The 26,214-nt window shown below is 41.4% G+C and overlaps 1 protein-coding gene across 3 annotated transcripts; it reads left to right on the top strand.

Moving 5' to 3' along the window:
* LOC129625386 (zinc finger protein 709-like) lies at positions 1–23,789 on the top strand. Of its 3 annotated transcripts, none has more exons than XM_055543688.1 (5): positions 1–172; positions 10,144–10,350; positions 19,353–19,479; positions 19,682–19,742; positions 20,117–23,789. In XM_055543688.1, the coding sequence occupies exons 3-5, from the start codon at positions 19,446–19,448 to the stop codon at positions 21,525–21,527; spliced, it is 1,506 nt and encodes a 501-aa protein (XP_055399663.1). In that variant the 5' UTR covers positions 1–172; positions 10,144–10,350; positions 19,353–19,445; the 3' UTR covers positions 21,528–23,789. The 3 variants fall into 3 exon arrangements, with proteins under 3 accessions (XP_055399663.1, XP_055399641.1, XP_055399652.1); XM_055543677.1 differs by lacking the exon at positions 1–172 and adding an exon at positions 6,671–6,755; XM_055543666.1 differs by lacking the exon at positions 10,144–10,350 and having other exon boundaries at positions 20,117–23,788.
* Positions 23,790–26,214: the final 2,425 nt, after the last annotated feature.

Here is a 26,214-nt window from a genome sequence, read left to right as displayed (position 1 = left end):
TAGGTGGGGCGACGCACCGCTTCGGCTCCGTTTTCACTCCCTCAGGATCCGCTAGTGATCCGGTTTCCCACCTCTCAGAGAAGCTAGCGGCACTGCCTCAGAGTCTGTCTTGTTGTGATCTGCTGTGGGAGTCGTAGGAGGGACTCAGGGAGACCCAGGAAACCTAGAAATGGTGAGTGTGCGTTATCCGGGTGCAGAGTTGGAGCGAGAGGGGAGGAGGCGTTGGTGGGAGTGGATTCGGACCAGCTGTGGTGGTGTCGGGCCTCCCCGCTGTCAACCCCGGAGCCTGAGGACCCGAGGGGCGTTGCTCGGACCTCAGTCTCCTCCCTCCGGTCGCGTGGGGGGGCGGGGCCGGCAGCCAGGACCCCGGGCGTCCTGTCCAGTCACTGCGCGCCCCGACTTCGGCTTCGACCCCGCAGCCCCGCGTCCTCCTCAGACTGTGTTGTGACCCCGGGGAGGATTGTCAAGGGACCCTCGTGACTCGGTCTACGTGGTTCGTGCGTGGGAGGAGCTCTGGTGTGTGGGGTCCCCAGTCCCTGACTTTTTCCCAGGGGGCACCCATTTTCTCTTGTTTCCCAGTTATTTGAGTAGACTTCTACGCCCCAGTCCGCTCAAGCTTAGCTCTTTCTAGAGCTGACAATGAGTTCCCTAAATTTTCGGAGTTCACCCTACATCCCCAAGGCCAAATTCCCTCTCAGATTCACAGCATCATTATCAACTATTTGTCCTCCGTGGTGCATTTCAAACAGACGCAGTGTTTTAACTGTTTATCATTTTCCTCCCAGAGCCTTAGATGGCTCTTTTTTCCCTTTTTTTTTTTTTTTTTTTTTTTTGGTCTGTGAATGTTTTCCACCAGAAGAAAGCAAAAAATAACCACTTGAAACTACTTTTTTCAACAGTTTGGTGCCTCTCCTCCCATACTCTTTCCTGGGCACAGACATCTAATGTGTGGAAGTTCCTTTTAAAACTTTCTGGGTCATGTGTCCTGTCAGGGTTGCCCCCACTTTTAAGATTTAAAGATTGTCACCTTTAAAAGATTTATTCACATATTTAAATGCCATTTTTTCAATCAGAGTAAAATGCATTTAATCAATACAGCTTAAAAGATAGTATAACATATTTCCCAAGAGGCAAAAAAGGTGAATTTTAGGGAAAAAAAAATTCCAGGATTACATTTCATTTGAAAAGTTTTGTTCTGCTGTTTTTTTCTCCCCTGGAGCATGTGTAGTAAGTTCCTCAGGACTATTCTTTACTTTTAGGTGATTTCAAATGAAATTCTCTGGTTGTGTGGTATCTGCTTAGACGTCCAGACCAAGTGTTCAGGTGTGATTAATTATTTACAAACCTATTTCTCACTGTAGAAATAATCACTGACTGACATCTTTTTTTTTTTTTTCCTGAAAGGAGTAAATGTTATTTCAGGTTTTCTGGTTGAACTAGTGAAAATGCCCTACAATTTTCTTTCCTCCTTTCCACATAAATGATAGGTTTAAATTGTGTTGCTGGATTGTTCAAACACTATGTCTGTGTCCATTAAAACATCAAGCGTGTTCCAAAGATACTCCAGTGCAGAGCAGAGGCCTATAGTCAGTGATCCATGCCAAGGCTCCTGTAAAGAGAACGACCTGCAGACTCAGTTATTTTTGTTGGGAAGCAACTCCCACTCCCCGCCCCGGCAGGTGTCTTACATGTTCGAACCCACAGTGGAAGGAGACTTTATACTGAGAGGTGCTACAGAGCCCTGGAAAGCTGAGGATGCAACTGCACACAGTGGTGGGGACTGATTTCATTTCTGAGGTTGGAGGCCCAAAACTTTCCTCTGTGAGTTCAATCCCTGAATTGGGAAGAGCCCCTGGAGAAGGAAATGGCAACCCACTCCAGTATTCTTGTCTGGAGAATCCCATAGACAGAGGAGCCTGGCAGTCTACAGTCCATGGGGTCACAAAAGAGTTGGACACTGTGGACGCAAAACTCGGAACTTCAGTTTTGCGTTCACAGTGTAGGTACACTCAGTGTAATTTATGCACATTGAAAGAGGCTGTTATTATCATGTCTTCTGTATTGCAGACAAAGGGTTTATGAATTTGGATCAGAATCTTAAATTGAATCAGACATAGAGTTTCCTCACTTGTGAGACTAGAACCTAGTAGATTCTGTGCTTCCATGCTTTTGGGACACGGGAGAGCATGTAGAGCCTAGAATTCATTCTTGTGGCTCAACTGTCCCTACCCTTCTTCTCCAGTGACTAACCTGCTCTAGGAACTATATTTTAGACCCCAAGTATGGGAATTTGGTCATCTTTCTGAAAGTGTATTTTTCTTCTGAACTGTAGCAAGAAGGCTACTTATCTGCTTTGCTCCCAGTATTTTCTTTGTTTTTTTTTTTAATTACTTTTGTGACAATTTTTAATCCAAAAGTGTTGTGTATACCAAATTAAAACACTGTTTTTTTTACTCTATATGAGAGACAGCAAAAGAGACACAGATATAAAGAACAGTCTTTTGAACTCTGTGGGAGAAGGCAAGGGTGGGATGATTTGAGAGGGTAGCATTGAAACGTGTATATTTCATATGTGAAGTGGATCGCTGGTCCAGGTTCAGTGCATGAGACAGGGTGCTCAGGGCTGGTGCACTGGGATGACCGTGGGAGATGGGATGGGAAGGGAGGTGGGAGGGGGTTTCTGGATGGAGAACACATGTGCACCCGTGGCTGATTCATGGCAAAAACCACTACAATATTGTAAAGTAATTAGCCTCCAATTAAAATAAATAAATTAATTTTTAATTAAATGTTTTTAATGGAGATTTTTAGCAGAATAAATTATTTTATAAAATTAATATGTCATTTTTTAAATTAATTTTTTTTTTTGGCCACACCACATGGCATGGGGGATCTTAGTTCCTGGACTAGAGATCAAACCCATACCCCCTGCATCGGAAGTGTGGAGTCTTAACCACTGGACTGCCAGGGAAGTTCCTAATATGTTTTTAAAACTATATACTTTCTCCTGATGGATACATGTATATGTATGGCTGAGTCCCTTCACTGTTCACCTGAAACTATCACAAATTGTTAATCAGCTTATACCCCAATAGAAAATAAAAAGTTTAAAAACAACTTTACCATTTCTCCTTTTAAAATGAGTTTCCTCCTGCAAGTTCTCCAGGTTTATTGCATCAGGGAGGTTGTATGTGTGTGTGTGTGAGAGGTGGTCCTCCTTTGTTCTGGGATTGATCCAAAGCCGGGTGGAGTTCCAGTGCATGAAAAACTCTACAATTCTACCGTAAGGAAGTTTAATAAGCCAATTCCATTTCCAAGCACTTTTCAAAAATTGTTAAATTTTCACATAAATACTGGTTTCTCAAAATCAGTCATTTCAAATATATGTTTATTTCTTAGCTAAACGTTGCAGTCCTTTAATTCTAGTTTCCATTAGCTTTGGGGCTTTTAATGTGTAAGTTAATTGAGAGATATGATGTGAGTAAAGCAAGAAAATTCTGGAACCAACTAGAATTTTGTTCCATTAGGGCAAAGAGAGCCTCAGTATGAGATGGGTGTGTTTAAGTGCTCAAATGTTTTTTCCATTAAAAAAAATTTATTATACAATTTTTAAAGGTTATACTCCATTCACAGTTACTACAAAATAGTGCCTATATTCCCCATGATGTACGATATATCCCTGTACCCTGTCTTACAACCAAATTGTTTGTGACTCCCAGTTCCCTACACTTGCATTGCCCCCATCAACCCCATAACCACTAGTTTATTTTCTGTATCTGTGAGTCTGCTTCTTTTTTGTAATATTCATTAGTTTGTTGTGTTTCTTAGATTCCACATGTAAGTGATGTCATAAAGTATTTATCTTTCTCTGTCTGACTTATTTCACTTAGCATAATGCCCTCCTGTCCCTAAACATTTAGAAGGCCATGCTATTCCTAAAGCAAATGAATTCTTGTTTTAATGAATGTGAGGGAAAAGCCATTGAATTTATATTTTTGTTGATATAAAGAAAACACTTTAAAGCTTATATACATCTTTTAAGTCTATTTCTGGGTTTAATTCCAAACCCCTAATATTTTATATTATGCCGCTCATTCCTGAAAATATCCCTAGTATGAAATATAGTGGAGGGACAAACTATAATGTTCTTGTCCTTTTAGTTAGAAGGGGATTTGTAAATCTTTTATGGTGTGCAGTTTTATATCTGTTAGCATTTAAAGGATTAAATCTTAGAGTGGTTTCCTATGTAGAAAAATTAGGATTAATTTTAAAAAGCAAAACTTAATTTAAAATAATGTTAAGCATAGGAAGATAAGATGTATATCAGTTTCTCTCCTGATTTTAAATAATGCATGTGAAGGTTAAAAATATTTCTAAAATTGTAAACTAGCTTAGGACTCCTAGCCCACATGTCCTCCTCCACTCCTGTGCTCTTACTCCACCCATGCACAAATACCCAGTTATAATTACTTCTTGATCATCCTGTTGATGTTTCTTTATATGGAAACAATCCAGTGCAGATGCATGTTTTTCTTACCTGGGTTTGATTCTTGTAATGAGTAGTCAGGTTCCACATACTTGATGTTTGACTAGTACTGAAAGATAAGCCTCACCGCTCCCATTCCCCTAGTACGTCTTACCTGGGCAGGCTGATAAGAAAGCCTGGGGGCTCCTGCTCTGTGAGCTGCCGGTTGCTTGTGCCCTGTGCTGCCCTGTGTGGCATTATTGACCCCCACCAAACCTGGGTTCTATATACAGAGGACACCAAGATGACAGTGTGTGTTAATGCCGTGTCCTGTGGGAGTAGAATGGGGATGGGACCCTCCTAGTGATCCTTAGTCCATGGCTTGGATGGAACCTGTCTGTGTTTTACTGCAGGTATGACTGAGGCTGGGTTCACCCAGACCTTGGAGGGGAGGGATCTTCGGGGGTTACTTGGCTGATTATACCCTGTGAATGAGGTAAACCCCTCAGATCATCACTCTGAAAAGATTATTTCAGAGAGAAAGAGAAGAGAGAGTAAAGGCAGCCAGTAGGTGGCAGGCTGAGTCCATTCCTAATACCAGAGGGCTCACCAGGACCCTTCAGTACCTCTGCTGTTGCTGCACCTGCTAGAAGCACCTGCAACAAAGATGCTGACCCTCTGAGTTAGGTGGGCAACACCTATAGCCTCACTGTGGCACAGAAAAGGGGTTAATTTAAACCAATTTAAGCCTGGGGTACTTAATTTCTATAACCTAACCAGTTGTCATGAAGGAAGCCTGTGACCCTGATGACACTGGTGTGAGGCTCTCTAGAGGAAAAAAATTATCAGTGCTAGGGTAGAAAGGACACTCTCTCCCCCAGAGTATATTCAGTGACCTAAAATACACAACAAAGAAAGACTGGAGGGAGAGAACCAGAGAAAAAACGTACTGAAAGAAAGGACTACAGTTTCATTCAATTGTAAATCCAAAATATGCTAGAAGAATTTCCATAGTAAAAAGATAGAAGAGGCCTGCCTGACTTTTGGTCCTCTGTAATACGAATTTAAATTAATATTAACATCTCCTGTATACCGCACTCTAATTCATGAAACTTCATGTAATTAAACTAGGTTTCAAATTGCAGGTATTCATGGGGATCCCACGATATTCAAGCAGTTTACCTCATCATCTCAGGGGAATGACTGAATAGAGTATAAAGGACAAATAGGTATACTTTGCCTTCAGCAGCAGACCTCTCTTCTTGCCTAAATTTCTCATGGTTGTATCACTCATTGTCCCAAAATATCCCATAATGAGCAGGAAAGCTCTGAACCCATGATTCATTAAGTAAAATTAAATTGTCTTCTACTTCCAAATTGGCAAGACAAAATAAGATTCCACAAACATTACCCGACAGTTAAATTCATTAATATGGCCTGATTTAAAGTTTTTAACTGGCCTTGAATGTGATAACCCAAAGACAAAAGAGCAAATAAAACCAAGGAGGGTCTTGGAATGCAGGAACAGAAAAGCCAGTTGCTTATTGTCCTTCCCTCCTCCGTGTTGTAACTATTAACGGATTTCAGGTCCTCCTGAGCAATATAACCTGTTTCCCTCCTACCTCACAGGGAGAAAGTATTTGCCTTACTCTTACCCCACCCAGAATACATACCTCATCCAGTCAGCAAATGACCCGCAAGACCCCTATCCCACCCCTTGTACCCTGGGTATAAGAGTATACTAAGGACCCCTGTTCAACGTTCGTTCTCCCCTGAGCTGGCCTGCTGGTCTAACAGCACCTCCCACTCTAATAAACTTTATTTTCCTCTCATTCTGCCTCATGTATGAAAATTCTTTTCCAGTCCACACACGGACCACGACATTGAATTATATTGAAAAACATTATAAAGAAACACATTAAGGGAGAAGTGATAGCCCCCAATTTTCTCTTTTAATAGCCTATTTGATCTGTTCTTAAACCTGGAAAGAATGAATGATACCTCGTAGTGGATTACAACAACCTTAAGCTGTGGTTACATCAAATTAGCCCCTATTCCTAGTCCGTATCATTATGGAAATTACTTCATCCACTCAGTAAACATCTTGCTCTCACAGACTTGATAAGTCTGTTATGTTGAGTATCTATTTCAACATTCTCTCAGCTGCAGAGGCCTTCCCCTCTGAAGGGACATCTTTATCTGGTTACCCTCCAAGAATCTCAGCAGTCTTGCCATCCCACAGTCTCTGCAGGAAGATTTGAACTGCATGCACTTTGCTTCAGGAACACAGGTATGACATCACACTAAGGACATCTTCCTCTGAGCACATTCATTTCATTTTCATTCAGAATACACAAATATGGAAAAAAGGATCTCGCAAAAAGTATGGGCCATTAACCCACGGAATGTGAGGCCCTTAGTTAAGTTTCTGTATGTTTTTCAGTAATCAACTGCTCCCTCCTTTACAATGGGAAGAAATACTTGTAGTCATTCTCAGCACCCATAAGGCCTACTAGGGTTCTTTTGGTGTTGGGGAGACAACATATTCCTTATTTAGGAATTTTACTTGAGCCCATTTTTACTATTACTTGGAAATTGGCCCCCACCTTGAGAGAACCCCTGCTACAAAAGGCTCTGGACTGTGTTTAAATGACCATACATACAACAGGCACTCCTGTTAGTTCCCTTGGAGTCTCCCTCAGTATAGAGGATACAATGGCCTCCTCTTATGCACCTTACAGTGACCCATGATGGCCTTAAGCTGTCTATAGGCTTCTGGTGCAAAGAACCGCCTTAGAAGTGCAACTATCACCATGTACTAGGCTCTCTTGAAAACTAAGACTCTCACAAGTGTAATAGAATGCAGTGAGCACAGCCCTTAGCACACAGCCATTGCTGTGCTTGTCATGACTGCTCACCATGTTACCAGGCAACAGTTCTGCTCAGCATTTGGTTGGTGCTTCAGTGGGCCTCGCCTACAAGCAACCAATTGTGGATGAGCAGCCATTAGTAGTCCTGCTCAGTTATTGGTCAGCACTGCAGAGGGCCCTGCCCACAAGTAACAAACTGTCAATAAGGGACCACTAGGGAAGGAAATTTTTTGGGCTCCAAAATCACTGCAGATGGTGACTGCAGCCATGAAATTAAAAGACGCTTACTCCTTGGAAGGAAAGTTATGACCAACCTAGATAGCATATTCAAAAGCAGAGACATTACTTTGCCAACAAAGGTCCGTCTAGTCAAGGCTATGGTTTTTCCTGTGGTCATGTATGGATGTGAGAGTTGGACTGTGAAGAAGGCTGAGCGCCGAAGAATTGATGCTTTTGAACTGTGGTGTTGGAGAAGACTCTTGAGAATCCCTTGGACTGCAAGGAGATCCAACCAGTCCATTCTGAAGGAGATCAGCCCTGGGATTTCTTTGGAAGGAATGATGCTAAAGCTGAAACTCCAGTACTTTGGCCACCTCATGCGAAGAGTTGACTCATTGGAAAAGACTCTAATGCTGGGAGGGATTGTGGGTAGGAGGAAAAGGGGATGAAAGAGAATGAGATGGATGGATGGCATCACTGACTCGATGGACGTGAGTATGAGTGAACTCCAGGAGTTGGTGATGGACAGGGAGGCCTGGTGTGCTGCGATTCATGGGGTCGCAAAGAGTCAGACACGACTGAGCAACTGAACTGAACTGAGGGAAAGAATTCCCTTATTGACAGTTTGTTACTTGTGGGCAGGGCCCTCTGCAGTGCTGACCAATAACTGAGCAGGAAAATCCCATGAATGGAGGAGCCTGGTAGGCTGCAGTCCATGGGGTCGCTAGGAGTCGGACACAACTGAGCAACTTCACTTTCACTTTTCACTTTCATGCATTGGAGAAGGAAATGGCAACCCACTCCAGTGTTCTTGCCTGGAGAATCCCAGGGATCAGGGAGCCTGGTGGGCTGCCATCTATGGGGTCACACAGAGTCAAACATGACTAAAGTGACTTAGCAGCAGCAGGGAAGGAATTCAGGCTTCCCTGGTGACTCAGATGGTAAAGAATCTACCTGCAATGCAGGAGACCTAGGTTGGATCCCTGGTGAGGAAGATCTCCTGGAGAAGGGAATGGCCACTCACCCAGTACTCTTGCCTGAAGAATTCCATGGACAGAGGAGCCTGGTGGGCTACAGTCCATGGAGTCACAAAGAGTCAAATGTGACTCGGCAACTAACTTAAAGGGAAGGAATTCAGCCATCGGTCTGTGGTTTGGTGGTCATCAGATGGAGAGTGAGGTAAGAGGCAGATCCTAGCCTTCTCCTGGAAGCCCTTCAGCTCACTGGGCCTTGGGCCAGCAGGTGAGGTGGGGCCCAGGGAACAGGCTGGAGGCTGTGTCCTGTGGGGCTCCAATTGTTGTTCAGTCACTCAGTTGTGTCCAACTGCTTGCAACCCCATGGACTGCAGTATGCCAGGCTTACCAGTCCACCAACAACTCCTGGAGCTTCCTCAAACTCATGTCCATTGAGTCAGTGATGCCATCCAACCATCTCATCCTCTGTCATCCACTTCTCCTCCTGCCTTCAATCTTTCCCAGCATCAGGGTCTTTTCTAAATGAGTTGGTTCTTCGCATCAGGTGGCCAAAGTATTGGAGTTTCAGCTTCAGCATCAGTCCTTCCAGTGAATATTCAGGACTGATTTCCTTTAGGATGGACTAGTTGGATCTGCTTGCAGTCCAAGGGACTCTTAAGGGTCTTCTCCAGCACCACAGTTCAAAAGCATCAATTCTTTGGTGCTCAGCCTTCTTTGTGATCCAACTCTCACATCTGTACATGACTACTGGAAAAACCATAGCTTTGACTAGACGGACCTCTGTTGGCAAAGTAATGATTCTGCTTTTTAATACACTGTCTAGATTTGTCATAGCTTTTCTTCCAAGGAGCAAGAGTCTTTTAATTTCATGGCTGAAGTCACCATCTGCATTGATTTTTGAGCCCCAAAAAATAAAGTCTGTCACTGTTTTGTTTACCCATCTATTTGCCATGAAGTGATGGGACTGGATCCCGTGATCGTAGTTTTTTTAATGTTGAGTTTTAAGCCGGCTTTTTCACTCTTCTCTTTCACCTTCATCAAGAGCCTCTTTAGTTCCTCTTTGCTTCCTACCATAAAGGTGGTGTCATCTGTATATCTGAAGTTATTGATATTTCTCCTGGCAATCTTGATTCCAGCTTGTGCTTCATCTCCCCTGGCATGGTGTACTCTGCATGTAAGTTAAATAAGCAGGGTGACAATATACAGCCTTGACGTATTCCTATCCCAGTTTTGAACCAGTCCATTTTTCCATGTCTGGTTCTAACTGTTGCTTCTTGACCTGCATACAGGTTTCTCAGGAGGCAGGTAATGTGGTCTGGTATTCCCATCTCCTTAAGAATCTTCCACAGATTGTTGTGATCCACACAAACGAAGGCTTTAGCATAGTCAATGAACCAGATGTTTTTCTGAAATCTTTTTCTATAATACAATGGATATTGGCAGTTTGATTGCTGGTTACTCTGCCTTTTCTAAATCCAGCTTGAACATCTGAAAGTTCTTACTTCACATACTGTTAAAGCCTAACTAGGAGAATTTTGAGCATTATTTTGCTAGCATGTGAAATGAGTACAATTGTGCGGTAATTTGAACATTCTTTGACATTGCCCTTCTTTAGGGTTGGAATGAAAACTGACCTTTTCCAGTCCTGTGGCCACTGCTGCGTTCACCAAATTTGCTGGCATATTGAGCGCCGCGCTTTCATAGCATCGCATTTTAGCATTTGAAATAGCTCACCTGGAATTTCATCAATTCCACTACCTTTGTTCATAGTGATGCTTCCTAAAGTCCACTTGGCTTCACACTCCAAGATGTCTGGCTCTAGGTGAGTGATCACACCATCGTGGTTATCCGAGTCATTAAGATCTTTTTTGTATAGTTCTGTGTATTCTTGCCACCTCTTCCTAATATCTTCTGCTTCTGTTAGGTCCATACCGTTTCTGTCCTTTATTGTGCCCATCTTTGCATGAAATGTTCCCTTGTTCTCTAATTTTCTTGAAGAGATCTCTAGTCTTTCCCATTATTGTTTTCCTCTGTTTCTTTGCATTGTTCACTTAGGAAGGCTTTCTTATCTCTCTTGTAGATTTGGAAATCTACATTCAGATGGATATATCTTTCTTTTTCTCCTTTGCCTTTTGCTTCTCTCTTTTTCTCAGATATTTGCAAGGCCTCCTCCAACAACCATTTTGCCTTCTTGCATTTCTTTTTTTGGCAATGGTTTTGATCACCATCTCTTATACAGTGTTACGAACCTCCATCCGTAGTTCTTCAGGCACTCTGTCTATCAGATCTAATCCCATGAATCTGGTGGGGCTCTAGAGCCCTCACTAAAGCCACTCACTAAAGCTACTCTTGGCCCAGGCCTTGAGGCAGCAGTGAACCTCTCCCGCCTCCTAGCCTCTGTGACCTAATAGTAGCAGTGGCAGTCTGCCCGGGTCACAGTCTGTGGGACCTTGTCTCCCCACTCTTTGGGCCCCCTGAGGGCCATTGTGTTCGGTGCCTGGCTCCCTCAGTGATGACATTTGGGCAGTCTAGGAACCTGGCCCCAAGTTGCCAACTGAGATCTACCTCCTCTTAGCCAGGACCAGGACCCCAGAGGGTGACAGCTTTGCCTTGGGACCTTGCTCTTTCTTGTCAGAAGAAAGAATAACATTCATTTGGTAGAGATTTACAAGAAGATTGTTGCCTGATCGTGACCTAACTTCAGGAACAAAGGATATGACACCAAGAAGTTTGCAACAACTAATCAGGCCTCTCCCTCACCTTTCTTATAAAAGGGCTTTGCTGAAAGCTTTTAGTAACTTTGGGCTTCTTGAGCCACCCATCTCTTTGCATAGCTCTGTAATAAATTTTTCTCTGTTCCAAACGCCAGTGTTTTAGTATTGTTTGGCCTCACTGTGCATCAGGCACACAGACTTGTGTTTTTCGAGAACATAAGCACTGAGCAGGAGAAGGAAATGCATCCCACTCCAGTACTATTGCCTGGAGAATCCCATGGACAAAGAAGCCTGGTAGGCTACAGTCCATGGGGTCACTAAGAGTAGGACACGACTGAATGACTTCACTTTCACTTTTCACTTTCATGCATTGGAGAAGGAAGTGGCAACCCACTCCGGTGTTCTTGCCTGGAGAATCCCAGGGACAGAGGAGCCTGGTGGGCTGCCATCTATGGGGTCGCACAGAATTGGACAAGACTGAAGTGACTTAGCAGCAGCAGCAGCAGCAAGCACTGAGCATGTGATCCTCTGCTGAACTGCTCATTATGCCTGTGACCTTGGAAACAGCACCCCATCGGGTCAGCATGCTTACTAACACCTCCATGTGACATGATAATGTCACATCTGTCCTCACCTGAGTCTCCTGCAGAAGGAGGCCTCTTCTACTCATTTCCTTAAAAGTTGCTGCGGTGTTGGGAAAGGTCCCCATTCTCCCAGATGGAGTCTTACCTGGGGTTAATTGAAGGCACAGTTCTGGTATGGATGCACGACTGTAAGGAAGACAGTATATATTCCTGCAGGACAAGTTCAGAAGACAATTGCTGCCCTTCATCCCTTATTTGCGATATCCATGATTAAAAAAAAAATCCAAACCCCAGGGTCACACAGGTACCCAAACATCAGGCAGTTGTCTTGATACTGGCCCCAAACTGGCCTTATCTACTTGTATTAACAGATTCTTGGACAGTTGTCTAAGAGTTGCCCCCTTTGTAGTAAAAGAATTTTAAGAACCTCTGAACTCAATAGATAACCCAAAATACAAATCAAGGTAATACTTTTAAAATATATATATTTTTTGGGCTATATCGGGTCTTAGTTGCAGCACATTGGGATCTTCATTGCATCAGGTGGGATCTTTCTTTGCGATGTGTGGGCTCAGTAGGTGTGTGGGATCTTAGTTCTGTGACCAGGAATTGAACTCATGTCCCACACATTGTTCGGCAGATGCTTAACCACTGGACCACCAGGGAAGTCACAAGGTAACACTCTTCTGTACGTGTACTAGGTCCACTATTCACGGTCTTGCCAGGACACTTCTCATCCACGTTAGAGTTCTAGAGATGTTGATAGTAACCATGGCGCTTCTCAGAATATGCTGTGCAGTTCTGTCCAACAGGGCATTCAGTGGAAGTTTCACCTCTCTTACTGGTCTTAGGCTCATGGAGCACCATGCTGCCTTATTGAATAAATGCAAATCAGTTGGATGAAAAGTATCCTGTTTCAGTCATTGGTCAGTCATCAGGGATAACAAGTTTGTCTTCATCTTTTTTTTTTTTTTCTAGTACACTTCAGTTTTTTTAGGGCAGTTTTAAGTGTATAGGAAAATTGATTAGGAAGCATAGAGAAATGTATCAGAAAGTATACATAACCCCTCTGCATCCACAGTTTGCACTATATTCTTTTTTCTTATTTGACTGTGGTACATTTGTTAAACTTGCTCAGCAAATAGCATTGTTTGTTATCATAAATGGATGTTGGTTGGTGTCAAATCCTTTCTCATGCTTATTTCTCCTTTCTTTTATTTCTGATGTTAGTAATTTCTGTTTTCTTTCTTCATTGTTTTGACTGACTTTATCATTTTATTAAATTAATATTTTCAAAGGATTACCTTTGAGGTTTGAAAACTAGAAGAGTTTTTTTCTTTCAAAACTTGAAATACATGGAGACCTCAAATTGGGGGTTCTGTTCAGGACCACTGCAATAAAGTAAGTCACACTTATTATTTGGCTTCCCAGTGCATATAAAAGTTATGTTTCTACTATATCATAGCTTATTAAGTATGCAGTAGCATTATATCTAAAAAGCAATTTGTATAGCTCAATTTAAAAACTTGATTGCTAAAAAATGTTAACCATCATCGGCAATGTAGGGTTTCCACAAACTACAGTGAAACACAATAAAATGAAGTATGCCTGTATAGCATTTAGTCCACTCTCTTCTTCCTTGCATGGTTTCTGAAAACACGTCTGATTTAATTAAAATATTTTTTTCTCTGTGCAAATCAAAACTGCAATTAGGTACCACCTAATTAGGTGCAGTCAGAATGACCATCATTTAAGAGACTACAAATAAAAAGTTCTAGAGAGGATGTGGAGAACTGGGAACCCTCCTGAGCTGTTGCTAGGAATGTAAATTGGTGCAGCCTCTATGGAAAACAGTATGGAGGTTCCTCAAAAACACTAGCAATAGAGTTGCTATATGAGCAACCAATCCAAATCTTGAGCATATAACCAAACAAAACTATGAATAGAAAAGATACATGCACCCCTATGTTCGTAGCAATACTATTCACAATAGCCAAGACATGGAAACAACTTAAATGTCCATACACAGATGAATGGACATTGTGTATATATACACATTTGTGTATACACAATTGTATACACACACAATGCAATACTATTCAGTCATAAAGAAAGAATAAATAATGCCATTTGCAGCAACATGGATGGATCTAGAGATTATCATACTGAGTAAAGTAAGTCATCGATGTAAGTTTAGATGGATCATCGAAAAAGCAAGAGAGTTCCAGAAAAACATCTCTTTCTGCCTTATTGACTATGCCAAAGCCTTTGACTGTGTGGATCACAATAAACTGTGGAAAATTCTGAAAGAGATGGGAATACCAGACCACCTGACCTGCCTCTTGAGAAACCTATATGCAGGTCAGGAAGCAACAGTTAGAACTGGGCATGGAACAACACACTGCTTCCAAATAGGAAAAGGAGTACGTCAAGGCTGTATAGTGTCACCCTGCTTATTTAACTTATATGCAGAGTACATCATGAGAAACGCTGGACTGGAAGAAACACAAGCTGGAATCAAGATTGCCGGGAGAAATATCAATAACCTCAGATATGCAGATGACACCACCCTTATGGCAGAAAGTGAAGAAGAACTAAAGAGTCTCTTGATGAAAGAGGAGAGTGAAAAAGTTGGCTTAAAGCTCAACATTCAGAAAACTAAGATCATGGCATCCGGTCCCATCACTTCATGGGAAATAGATGGGGAAACAGTGGCTGACTTTATTTTTCTGGGCTCCAAAATCACTGCAGAAGGCAATTGCAGCAATGAAATTAAAAGACGCCTACTCCTTGGAAGAAAAGTTATGACCAAGCTAGATAGCATATTAAAAAACAGAGACATTACTTTGCCAACAAAGGTCTGTCTAGTCAAGGCTATGGTTTTTCCAGTGGTCATGTATGGATGTGAGAGTTGGACTATAAAGAAAGCTGAGCACCGAAGAATTGGTGCTTTTGAACTGTGGTGTTGGAGAAGACTCTTGAGAGTCCCTTGGACTGCAAGGAAATCCAGCCAGTCCATCCTAAAGGAGATCAGTCCTGGGTGTTCATTGGAAGGACTGATGTTGAAGCTGAAACTCCAATACTTTAGCCACCTGATGTGAAGAGCTGACTCATTGGAAAAGACCCTGATGCTGGGAAAGATTGAGGGCAGGAGGAGAAGGGGACGACAGATGATGAGATGGCTGGATGGCATCATCGACTTGATGGACAGGGTTTGGGTGGACTCTGGGAGTTGGTGATGGACAGGGAGGCCTGGCATGCTGCGATTCATGGGATCACAAAGAGTCAGACATGACTGAGCGACTGAACTGAACTGAACTGAAAGTAAGTCAGAAAGAAAAAAGACAAATATCATATGATATCACTTATATGTGGAATCTAAAATATGGCACAAATGAACTTATCTATGAAACAGAAACAGACTTATGGATACAGAGAACAGACTTGTGATGGCCAAGGGGGAGAGAAAGTGGAGACAGATGAATTGGGAGTTAGGGATTAGCAGATGCAAGCTATTATATATAGAATGGGCAAACATCAAGATCCTACTCTATCATGCAACGAACTGTATTCAGTATCCTGTAATCAACCATTGTGGCTCAGCTGGTAAAGAATCTGCCTGCAATGTGGGAGACCTGGGTTTGGTCCCTGGGTTGGGAAGATCCCCTGGAGAGGGGAAAGGCTACCCACTCTAGTATTCTAGCCTAGAGAATTCCATGGACTCTATAGTCCATGAGGTTGCAAAGAGTTGGACATGACTGAGCAACTTTCACTTTCCAATCAACCAGAATGGAAAGGAATATACAAAGGAATGTATGTGTATAACTGATTCACTTTGCTATACAGCAGAAATTAACACAACTTTGTAAATCAACTATACTTAAAGTAAATTTTTAAAAATCTGTGTAAACTAAGGTGTTTCTTCTACATCTTTTCAATATATTCTTTCTTCAGTTTCAATATGAAATACTTGGGTGTGCATTTTCTTTTTTTATAATTTTATTTTTATTTATTTATTTTTGGCTGTGCTGGGTCTTTGTTGCTGTGCAGGCTTTCTCTAGTTGTGGCAAGCAGGGATTTCTCTTGTCACAGAGCACAGACTCCAGAGTGCCTGGACTTTAGTAGTTGTGGCTTGTAGGCTCAGTAGTTGCAGTTCTTGGGCTCTGGTACACAGGTTTAATAGTTGTGGTGCATGGGTTTAGTTGCTACAAGGCATGTGGGGTCTTCCCAGATCAGGGATCAAACTGGTGTCTCCTGTACTGGCAGCCAGACTCTTTATAGAGTGTTTTCTGAACTTCCTGCATTTGTGGTTTGCCATCAATGACTTTTTTAAAATATTTGTTTGGTTTTGGCTCCATTGAGTCTTAGTTGGGATCCATTGCTTCAGCACACAAGTTCTCCAGGTGTGGCACACAGGCTAATTGTGGCCCTCAAGCTACATAGTGGGCAGGCTTCAGTAGTTGTGGCAAGTGGGCCCTCCAGCTGCTATGCATGGCTTAGCTGCCCTGAAGCATATAGGATCCCAACCAGGGATCCAGCTCTTGAACCCCTGCATTGCAAAGTGGATTCCTAACCACTGGACCACCAAGGAAGTCCCCAGGCCTTGTATCTTTATTTTTTCTTTCTCAATTTTGGAAACAGTGGTTTTGCTGTGACATCAATGCTCTGATGGATCTAAGAAGAGTTATTGATTTCAGATGTTTTCAAGTTTTTTCTATGAAGTTGGGAATGGCATCCAAGTGCTTTAAAATATTTATTTATTTAGGTTACCTCAGATCTTAGTCATGGCACACAGAATCTTTGTTGTGTCATGCAGGATCTTTTGTTGCAGTGCTTGGACTCTCTGGTTATGGCGCCTGGGCTCAGTAGTTGTGGCACACAGGCTTAGTTGCTCCAAGACATGTGGGATCTTAGACACTGACCAGTGATCCAATCTGCGTCCCCTGCACTGCAAAGCGAATTCCTAACCACTGGACCACCAGAGTTCCTTAAATACCAGACCCCAAACCAGAGTTCTCTGACTCCCATTTTTGATGGTTGACTGCTTTTAACTTTTAAGCCTCATTCCCCCCACCCATTTCTCTTTTTTTCCATAGGTTTAATGGGTTTAATAAGTTTACCCCTTCAGTTCCTATTTGCAGCACCCAGTATTCCTTTGAAACACCAGACAGACCCAGCAGTGGCCAACAGTCAAGTTTAGACGTCCAGAGTTTAAAAGTTCAGGTTCTCTGAGCATTCCGTGTTGCAGTGGCACTTGTCCAAAATTGGTACCTCCCTATTGTTGGGGGAGCTTTAAAGGTACCAGTGGAAAAGCTTTTTCCTCTTCATGGGGAAGAAAGAAAATCATTCCTCAAACCCAGCAGATCTAGCTGTGAGGTCTTTCCTCCTGTCCCCCTCTCTTGTGTTTTTTTTGTTTTTTGTTTTTGTTTTTGTTTTTTTGCAGTGGAGCAAGAGACCAAAATCTAACTTGAGTTACAAGAAACAAGACAGTGATGGCTGGCTATAAAGGGAGTGACCAGGAGCAGTGGAGTCTCATATACCTCCCATATCTAATATTTGTGCTTCACAGAAAAACAAAAATAACAGGTCCACAAAATACAACAGGTAGAATTACAAAACTCCGTTCACACAAGGGCAGTGGAAGGCAGGAAGTGGAAGTGGGAGGGGAAATGGCACAGGGAGAAAGAGTATTCAAATCAGTTCAGGCACGGGGCTGGCAAATGCTAGGAAGAAAGCTGCAAAAAAACCTGTGGTCCTTTCAGACTCACCAGTGTTTAAAATCCATACTGGTGTCAGGAAGATTCTGCCTTACATGCACCAGAGAAAAAATCCAGATTCCTCAGAGAGAAGGGAATGTATGCAGGGCCCTTCCCCTCATTTCTCTTTGACCCACACCTCTACATAGTGATAAGAGTGCCTTGGTGCTCCTTTCTCTTGGCAGTAACAAGACGTTAAGCCCTCATAAGATCCTGTTCTTGTGTGTGAACCCAAATCCACCCCCTAATTTTTTATAAAAGCCCAGGCTCCTTTCTCTCTTAAGGCATTTCCTGACTGCTGGAGAAGCAGGCCTTACTTTCCCCAGAGACCTCAATTATGGGAAGTAAACCCTTTCATATGCTATTGGCACTGTGTGCTGTCATCAACGAAGGGATTCTTAAGTTCAGTGGTCAAGCCATCATACTTCTGTAGACCAGATAGGAGTGTTTGGGAATTAGAGAACTTGGGAGAACAGCCTCTAGAATGGCTGGTTTTGAAACCACTTCTTCCTGAAGTTTGAAAACGGAGATTTTAGGGTTGTTTGGAGGAAAGCACTGCTGAATCCTTCATTAAATTACCATGAATCCATTGTGATTTTCAATGAACACACTTGCAGTCTTCAGCTCTTAACCTGTTACTCAAGGTCAGCAAAGCACAGGGCACAGTGTTCTGGTTCTGCCATAAAGAGTGCTTCTGGCATATTATCCCACTTTGTGTGCCTCTGAGCAGCCCCAAGGTGCATGAGTATAGGGAATTTGTGGTCTAAGTTGTGACATGTTCTTCCTGGTATCTGAGCTCTAAATACCAAATAACTTTCAAGTCCATAAAATCAGAGAGAGAAAGGGAAAGCTGAACCTGTGGTAAATATTACACAAGTTAAAAGTGATACATCCTGGTAGTCAGGATATTTTCATTCCACCAGCTACATCACTGTACTATTTCTAAAAACCTGGAACTTAAGGACTAAATAGCCAGTTGGATCTTATTAAAAGCTGGATTTCTACTTGTCCTGGACACTCATGTTTGGTGATAGGGATAGAAGTAAAAGCTTCTAGTTCTTCACTATGTTTTTACTTAGTAAAATCTTATGCAAATTTCACCCTCTGCCTCATGGAGTGCTGTAAATAGTGGGTAGTGAGGGAGAGGGAGGGAGAAGGCAATGGCACCCCACTCCAGTACTCTTGCCTGGAAAATCCCATGGACAGAGGAGCCTGATAGGCTGCAGTCCATGGGGTCACTAAGAGTCGGACTGGACTGAGCGACTTCACTTTCACTTTTCACTTTCATACATTGGAGGAGGAAATGGCAACCCACTCCAGTGCTCTTGCCTGGAGAATCCCAGGGACGGCGGGGCCTGGTGGGCTGCTGTGTATGGGGTCTCACAGAGTCGGACACGACTGAAGCAACTTAGCAGCAGCAGCAGCAAGGGAGAGGGAAGAGTTTTCCTCACAAGGAATCCATGATCTTAAAATGATAATATTTGTTTCATGTGTGTAGCATTTCTGTCATTTCCCAACATGCATGGACCCTGCGATGAGATAGAAATAATATCTGATGAGATCACAATAAACTGTATAAATAATTTGCATGTTTTCATGATGCTGTTAAATTTATAAGGAATTAAGTGTGGACAGAGAGTAAGCTTCTCATAATCAAGTCAGAGAGGTGACAGACTCATACATAAAATGAGTCTTCATATAAATGGTGTATAGATGTCCAGGGCTGTTCATCTCACACATCCTCCTATACACACATTTGGGATGCTTTAGGACTCAGTGACCTTTGAGGATGTGGCTGTCAACTTCACCCTGGAAGAATGGGCTTTCCTGGATCCTTCACAGAAGAAGCTCTATAGAGATGTGATGCGGGAAACCTTGAGGAACCTGGTCTCAATAGGTGAGGATGACAACTTGCCTTTATTTTGTTAATTAGTAGCAACAAGTGTTTCTTGCATATTGTTCCAAGATATTAAATGTGGAAATGCAGGATGTTGCTAAATAAAACTAGGCAAGGTCACAGCCAACAATGGATATAGAATCTAGTCATTTTTCTGTAACTAATAATATTTTGGAATCATTTTCCTTGATCTGCAATTTAGGAGAAAAATGGGAAGATCATGACATTGAAGATCAGTACAAAAATCAGGGGAGAAAATTAAGGTAAGTCACAATATAATATAGTAGCTCATGTGAGTATTCTGTTATGTTATACAATTTTAAAAAGAGGAAATAACTAGTGCTCCAAATTTAGTTATTCTTGGAAATTTTTCACCAAAATTACTTGTGTGACATAGATGTTCAGTGTTTGCAAAATAGTTTAACACTTTAAATAAATTCTCTACGTGAATTGTCACTGTTTTGATGATTGCAAGAGCATTTTTTATGTTAAACTTGAAACCATTCAGACAAGACATAAAACCTACACTATTGCTATAAGTGATAAAAATGTAATTCAAATGTCCTACTAAATATAAAATTGTTAATAAAGAACTCATTAATAATGTACTCCTTGTTTGTTTGTTTGTTTTCCACAGAAGTCATGTAGTAGAAAGACTCTGTGAAAATAAAGAGGGTAGTCAGTGTGGAGAAAACTTCAGCATTATTCCAAACCTCAATCTGAACAAGAAAACTAATAGAATGAAACCACGTGAATGCAGTGTATGTGGAAAAGTGTTTACACGTCATTCATCCCTTAAGAGACATATGAGTTATCACACTGAACGTAAACCACCTGAGTATCAGAAATATGGAGAGAAGCCATATAGATGTAAGGAATGTGGTAAAGCCTTTGGCTATCTCCAGTTTTTGGAGACCCATGAGAAAAATCACAATCGAGAGAAAAAATATAAATGTGAGGAATGTGGGAAAGCGTTCCATTCCCGTGCATCCTTTCAAGCACATGAAAGAATCCACACAGGAGAAAAACCCTATGAATGTAAGGAATGTGGGGAGGCCTTCATGTGGAGCACAGGGTTTCGAAGACACATGGTAACACACACTGGAAATGCCTCATATACATGTAAGAAATGTGGGAAAGCTTTTAATTGTTCCTCTTCATTGCGAACACATGAAACAACCCACAGTGAAAAGAAACCCTATCAGTGTAAGCAATGTGGAAAATTCCTTAGATATTATCATACTTTTAGAACACATCAAAGGACCCACACAGGTGAGAAACCCTATGAATGTAAGCAGTGTGGTAAAGCCTTCAGTTGTCCTAGTTCTTTTCGGAAACATGAAAGAATTCATACTGGGGAAAAGCCTTATGAATGTAAGGAGTGTGGGAGAACCTTCAGAGGTCTCTCAAGCCTTCGAGCACACATGATCACTCACACTGGCGATGGACCTTATAAATGTCAGGAATGTGAGAGAGCCTTCATTTCTCCTAGTTCCTTTCGAATACATCAAAGGATTCACACTGGAGAGAAACCCTATAAATGTGAACAATGTGGTAAAGCTTTCAATTACTACAACTCCTTACAGTCACACAGAAGAACTCATACTGGAGAGAAGCCCTATGAATGCAAGGAATGTGGGAAAACCCTCTCCCATCAGCAAACCTTAAAAATACACATGCGGCTGCACACTGGAGAGAAACCCTATGAATGTAAACAATGTGGTAAAGCCTTCAGATATTACCCTTCCTTTCACAAACACAAACGAATTCATACTGGAGGGAAACCCTTCGAATGCAAACAGTGTGGTAAAGCCTTCAGTCATTACAATTCCTTACAGTCACATGGAAGAACTCACACTGGAGAGAAACCCTACAAATGCAAGGAATGTGGGAAAGCCCTCTCCCATCACCAAACCTTGAGAGTACACATGAGACTGCACACTGGAGAGAAACCCTATGAATGCTCACAGTGCAGTAGAGCTTTCAGATATTACACTTCCTTCCAAAAGCACAAACGAATTCACACTGACAAGAAATTTTATGAATGAGGAACACAGAGAAGCCTTTAGTCAACCAACTTCACTTTGAAAATGTTAAAGAAGCCACACTGGAGAGAGAGCCTATCAGTGTAAACAAGGTGGGAAAACCTTAAGATATTTTCAAAGTTTGCAAACACATGAAAGGATTCCCATAGAAGAGAAACCTTGTAAACAATGTGGGAAGTCCTGCAAAAATTATACCTCCTTAGAAATGCATGAATGAATTCATACTGAAGAGAAACCCTGTGACTGTAAGGGATATGGGAAAGCCTTCAGATTTTACCAGAGGTTTTTATTTATTTTTGATGACTTGAAAAAGATCAGAGTGGAGGGAGTATGGTAAAGCCTTCATTTGTCACAAACCATTTGAAGAGAGTGCACACTGGAGAGATGCTATATAATGTAAAAAAAAAAAAAAAGTCAGAAAACTGTCAGTCATTCCAAGTCCAAAATAATGAAAGGACTCACTGGACAAAAACTCCTGAGTTAAACAGTTTTGGAAAGATTTCAATGAGCCCATGTCTTTACATGTGAAAACTCACATTGAAAAGAAATAAATATAAGTAATATGAGAAAGCTTGATGAAAATTAATCTATGTGTAATCTTTCAGAAAACAGGAAAAGGTTGTTATTAAAGTTGGAAATACATTGTGTTTATCAATTCTCTTTCTTAAAGTGCACTATTGGACAGTGGATTTCTAGTAATTACTCTCAGAAATGAATATGAGGGGAGATGACTCTGTAAGTCATGTTTCCACAGTGGTACATAAAATTAATAGAGCTTTTTCTTTAAATCAGTTTTATTTTATCTTTTCTTTTTGAAGCCAGTTGGATCATAGGTGAATCAAAGTAAATTTATAATAATGCAATTAGGTTAAAATTGTTTTATAATGTTTGATTTGCTCTGTGTTAAGGGCCCACTGAGAAATGACAGTTTGGTATTTGGATTTTCCTAACAGCTGTGGCAGTTCTCGGATATCTCTAGTCCAGTATATCTATTTATCTTTCTTACCAAGCTCTTTTTTTGGAGTGAAGAGTACAAGAGCCTTTTAACATTTTCTATACTAATAAATTGTTCAGTAAATATTTGTGTATACCTCACTTATAAATGAATATAGTTTCTATGTGAACAATTATTTTCATATTTATATGAAAATAATTTATATTTATATCTTGCTTTGTATCTTTCCTTCTGACTATAATTTGGTGAATAGACTTGGAATTAAGAAGAGTGGCCTAGGAACTTCCCTGGTGGTCCAGTGGTTAAGAATCTTCCTTGCAATGCACGGGACCTGGATTTGATCCCTGCTCAGGGAATCCACATGCCACGGAGCAACTGAGCCTGTGTGCCTCAATGAAAGATCCTACATTATGCAATGAAGATCCCCTATGCTCCAACTAAGACCCAATGCAGCCAAGTAAATAAATAAAAAAGAAGAGAGGCTTATAGTGGGGCAACAAAATCTAAAGCTAGAGCTATCATCTCTGTAGGTAATGTTAGGGATTAGATTTTCCAGAACTCATCCTCTTTATGGTTCCCTGTTAGAGTCCACCAATAGTGTGACTTGCCAGAGATTTGGAAGGCAGAAACAAGGAAGGTATTAGTCAGATTTCACAGTCACCATATTTAAAGAGAGCCAAATGCATAGGAGCTTCAGGTATACTATCTTCCAGCCCATTTTCTACATTTTTTCCTTCCAGTCAAGTATCCTCAAAACCACTACTAACTGTTTGACATCCATTTTCTGAGATATGTACATGCTGCAACTAAGACCTGATGCAGCCAAATAAATATTTAAATAAAACTTAAAAAAAAAAAAAAGAAAATACTAGAGCTATTTGTGTCCCCTTTCAAAGTGTTGGGTAAATAAGCAAGCAAGTGGATCTGATAAATATGCAGGGCCTGTGGTCTCTGTGGTCAATGGGATATGCCCATGACATGGGTTCTGCTGAATGTTTCTGTCACTCTCTGCCCCTGATGTTACCTCAGGTCAGTTTTTCAGAGTGGAATATGCATTGGTTTCTAAAGATGTTCATAGGCCTGATTTGGGAAACAATGACTTGGAAATGGTTTGTGGATGCCCATGGAGGGAACTGATGGTGATGCACTTGAATGAGGATGTCCCCAGCAAATTCCATTTGAGATACACCTTTAGGTTTCAGAACCACAGTATGTCCAAAGATCTGTTCGAGGAAGCTGACTTAGACTCAAAGACAGACCTGGGAGCCCTCTCACTTCACTCCTAGTTACGTGATGAAACGAGGAGAGGTGCAGCCCTAGTGGGTGTTCAAACAGGGTTGCAAAAAAGGCCTGTTGTGGCCTATGTCCTTCTTCCCCAGCCCTTCAGTTATTCCTAGAAAGAATCTCAGAGTGGTGGGGGAAAAAGTTGAACACTTGAAGTTCAGGAGAGTTTAATATTCTCCTAGCATACAAAGGCATTTGTGTTATTTTCTTTCTTCTTATCTATCTATCTATAAATAAGTATAAAAGCTTTATATATATTTACAAAACTTCATAAAAACTCACAGCTATTACATTTGTTTCCTACTCTTACACAACAGATGCTGGAAGTCTAAGCATATGGAAATGAAACCTCAAATAGTAAAACAGGCCAATGAATCACTGATGCACAAGACTTCTAACCACCCCTGCAATAAAAAGACACAAAAGTTCTCATTTCTCCTTTTATACTAAATTAGGATATTACCCAAAGTAATACCCTCTCCCTACAGCTCACCTCAATTATTCCTTGTATGATTGCCTCTAAACATCCACTATTTTTTTTTATCATGTTTCCACTGGGAAATCACAACAGACTTGAGTAGTCATCACTCTACTCATAGAATAAACTCAGGATGGGTTTGAACAATGCAGATGAATGTATGTCCCTAAATAGGAGGAACTCCTAATTGTTGTGTTAAGCAGCAAAATGAAAGCACCAAATACTGTAACAATTTTAAAAAGTTAAAGGTAAATTAAAATCCCCTCAAATGAGGTGGTTAAAAATAAAACCACCGCAAACAACATGGCCCAAATCACTAGGAAGTTCCAAGAGCCAATGTCCAACAATGTCCAAACTCATGAGCACACATTTTATATAAAAAATGTTTAACAATTGCGAAAATGAAGAGGAACCATGTCTGTATCTTTCTCTTTACAGGAAATCTTTACTGTTAATTATAAGAATGCAGAATTTCTAATTGATGCAACCTATTTACTGACACAGCTTCCCAGGTGGCTCAGTGGTAAAGAATCTGCCTGCCAATTAGGAGATGCAGATTCGATCCCTGGGTCAAGAAGGTCCCCTGGGGAAGGAGATGCAATCCACTCCAGTATTCTTGCCTGAAAAATCCCTTGGACAGAGGAGCCTGGTGGCCTACAGTCCATGGAGTTGCAAGAGTTGGACACAACTTGGTGACTAAACATTTACATACACAGCCAAGGAGTTCCTGAAGAAGTTTTAAAGATGTATTACGTCATAGAAATTCAGTGATCAATAATGACATCACCATTCACTGAGGTGCCTACCCTCAGTGAAAAGATATATATACACCCCAGTTTCCCTATTATCTCACATTATTATTTTACATTCTATCAAAGCCTTCATTTCCATCTATGAGCCAAAGCTTTACCATTTCCTAACCATGTGTCTTTTCCCACAAAAATATTATCATCAGGGCTGCAAGAACTTGTTTGTCTCATGCTGCTGTATCCAAGTCCTACAGTTCCTTGATTATTTGTGCTAATGGGGTACCTTGGTTCTAAAGTGCACAGCAATGTGTGTGTGTGTGTGTGCTTAGTCGCTCAGTCGTGTCCGACTCTTTGCAACCCCATGGACTGTAGCCTACCAGGCTCCTCTGTCCATGGGGATTCTCCAGGCAAGAATACCGGAGTGTGTTGCATGCCCTCCTCCAGGGAATCTTCCCAACCCAGGGATCAAACCCAGGTCTCCCACATTGCAGGCAGATTCTTTACCATCTGAGCCACCAGGGAAGCCGAGGGATGTTGAAACATCAGCATCAAGAGTATGGTGTCTTGACTAGAACAGTGTCTTGTCTTTCTGTCTTGATAGGTCTGTGTTCTCTCATAATTTATTGAAACTTTGCCAAAATAAATGAAGCAAAAGAGAAATGAAGGGAAAAACAAGTAATAGTAATTGGAGACTCCAGTATCTCACTTCAATATTATATACACAAGTAGGCAAAATATCGACATGAAAATAAAAGACATGTGAAACACTATAATTACACCTCAGGTGACTACAGAATACTGCCCCATGTGTCAAAGAAATCCATAGAGAAGTGCTAAAAGATCTCAAATCAATAATCCTACCTTGTACATTATCACACTTGAAAGGATGGGCAACCAACACCACCACTCCCAAGGAAATGAAGGAAATAAAAAAGATAGACCAGAAAAGAGAGGATAGAAACAGCATACAGAAAATCGATAAAATCAAAAGTGGGTTGTTTGAAAAAAAAAAATTAATAAAATTGACAAACCTTTAGCTAGACTGACAGACAGTGAGAAGACTCAAATTCCTAAAATCAGACACAGAGACTATTTCACCAACCTTATAGCAATAAAAAGGATTATAAAGAAATTTAGGGGAATTCCAGTGGTTAGGACTCTGTACTTCCACTGCAGGGGTCAGGGGCTGGATCCCTGGTCAGGGAACAAGGATCTCAGATGCCT

This window comes from Bubalus kerabau, chromosome 1 (genome assembly GCF_029407905.1).
Source record: "Bubalus kerabau isolate K-KA32 ecotype Philippines breed swamp buffalo chromosome 1, PCC_UOA_SB_1v2, whole genome shotgun sequence".
Classification (NCBI taxonomy): Eukaryota; Metazoa; Chordata; class Mammalia; order Artiodactyla; family Bovidae; genus Bubalus; species Bubalus kerabau.
This window is presented reverse-complemented; position numbering and strand designations above follow the sequence as displayed.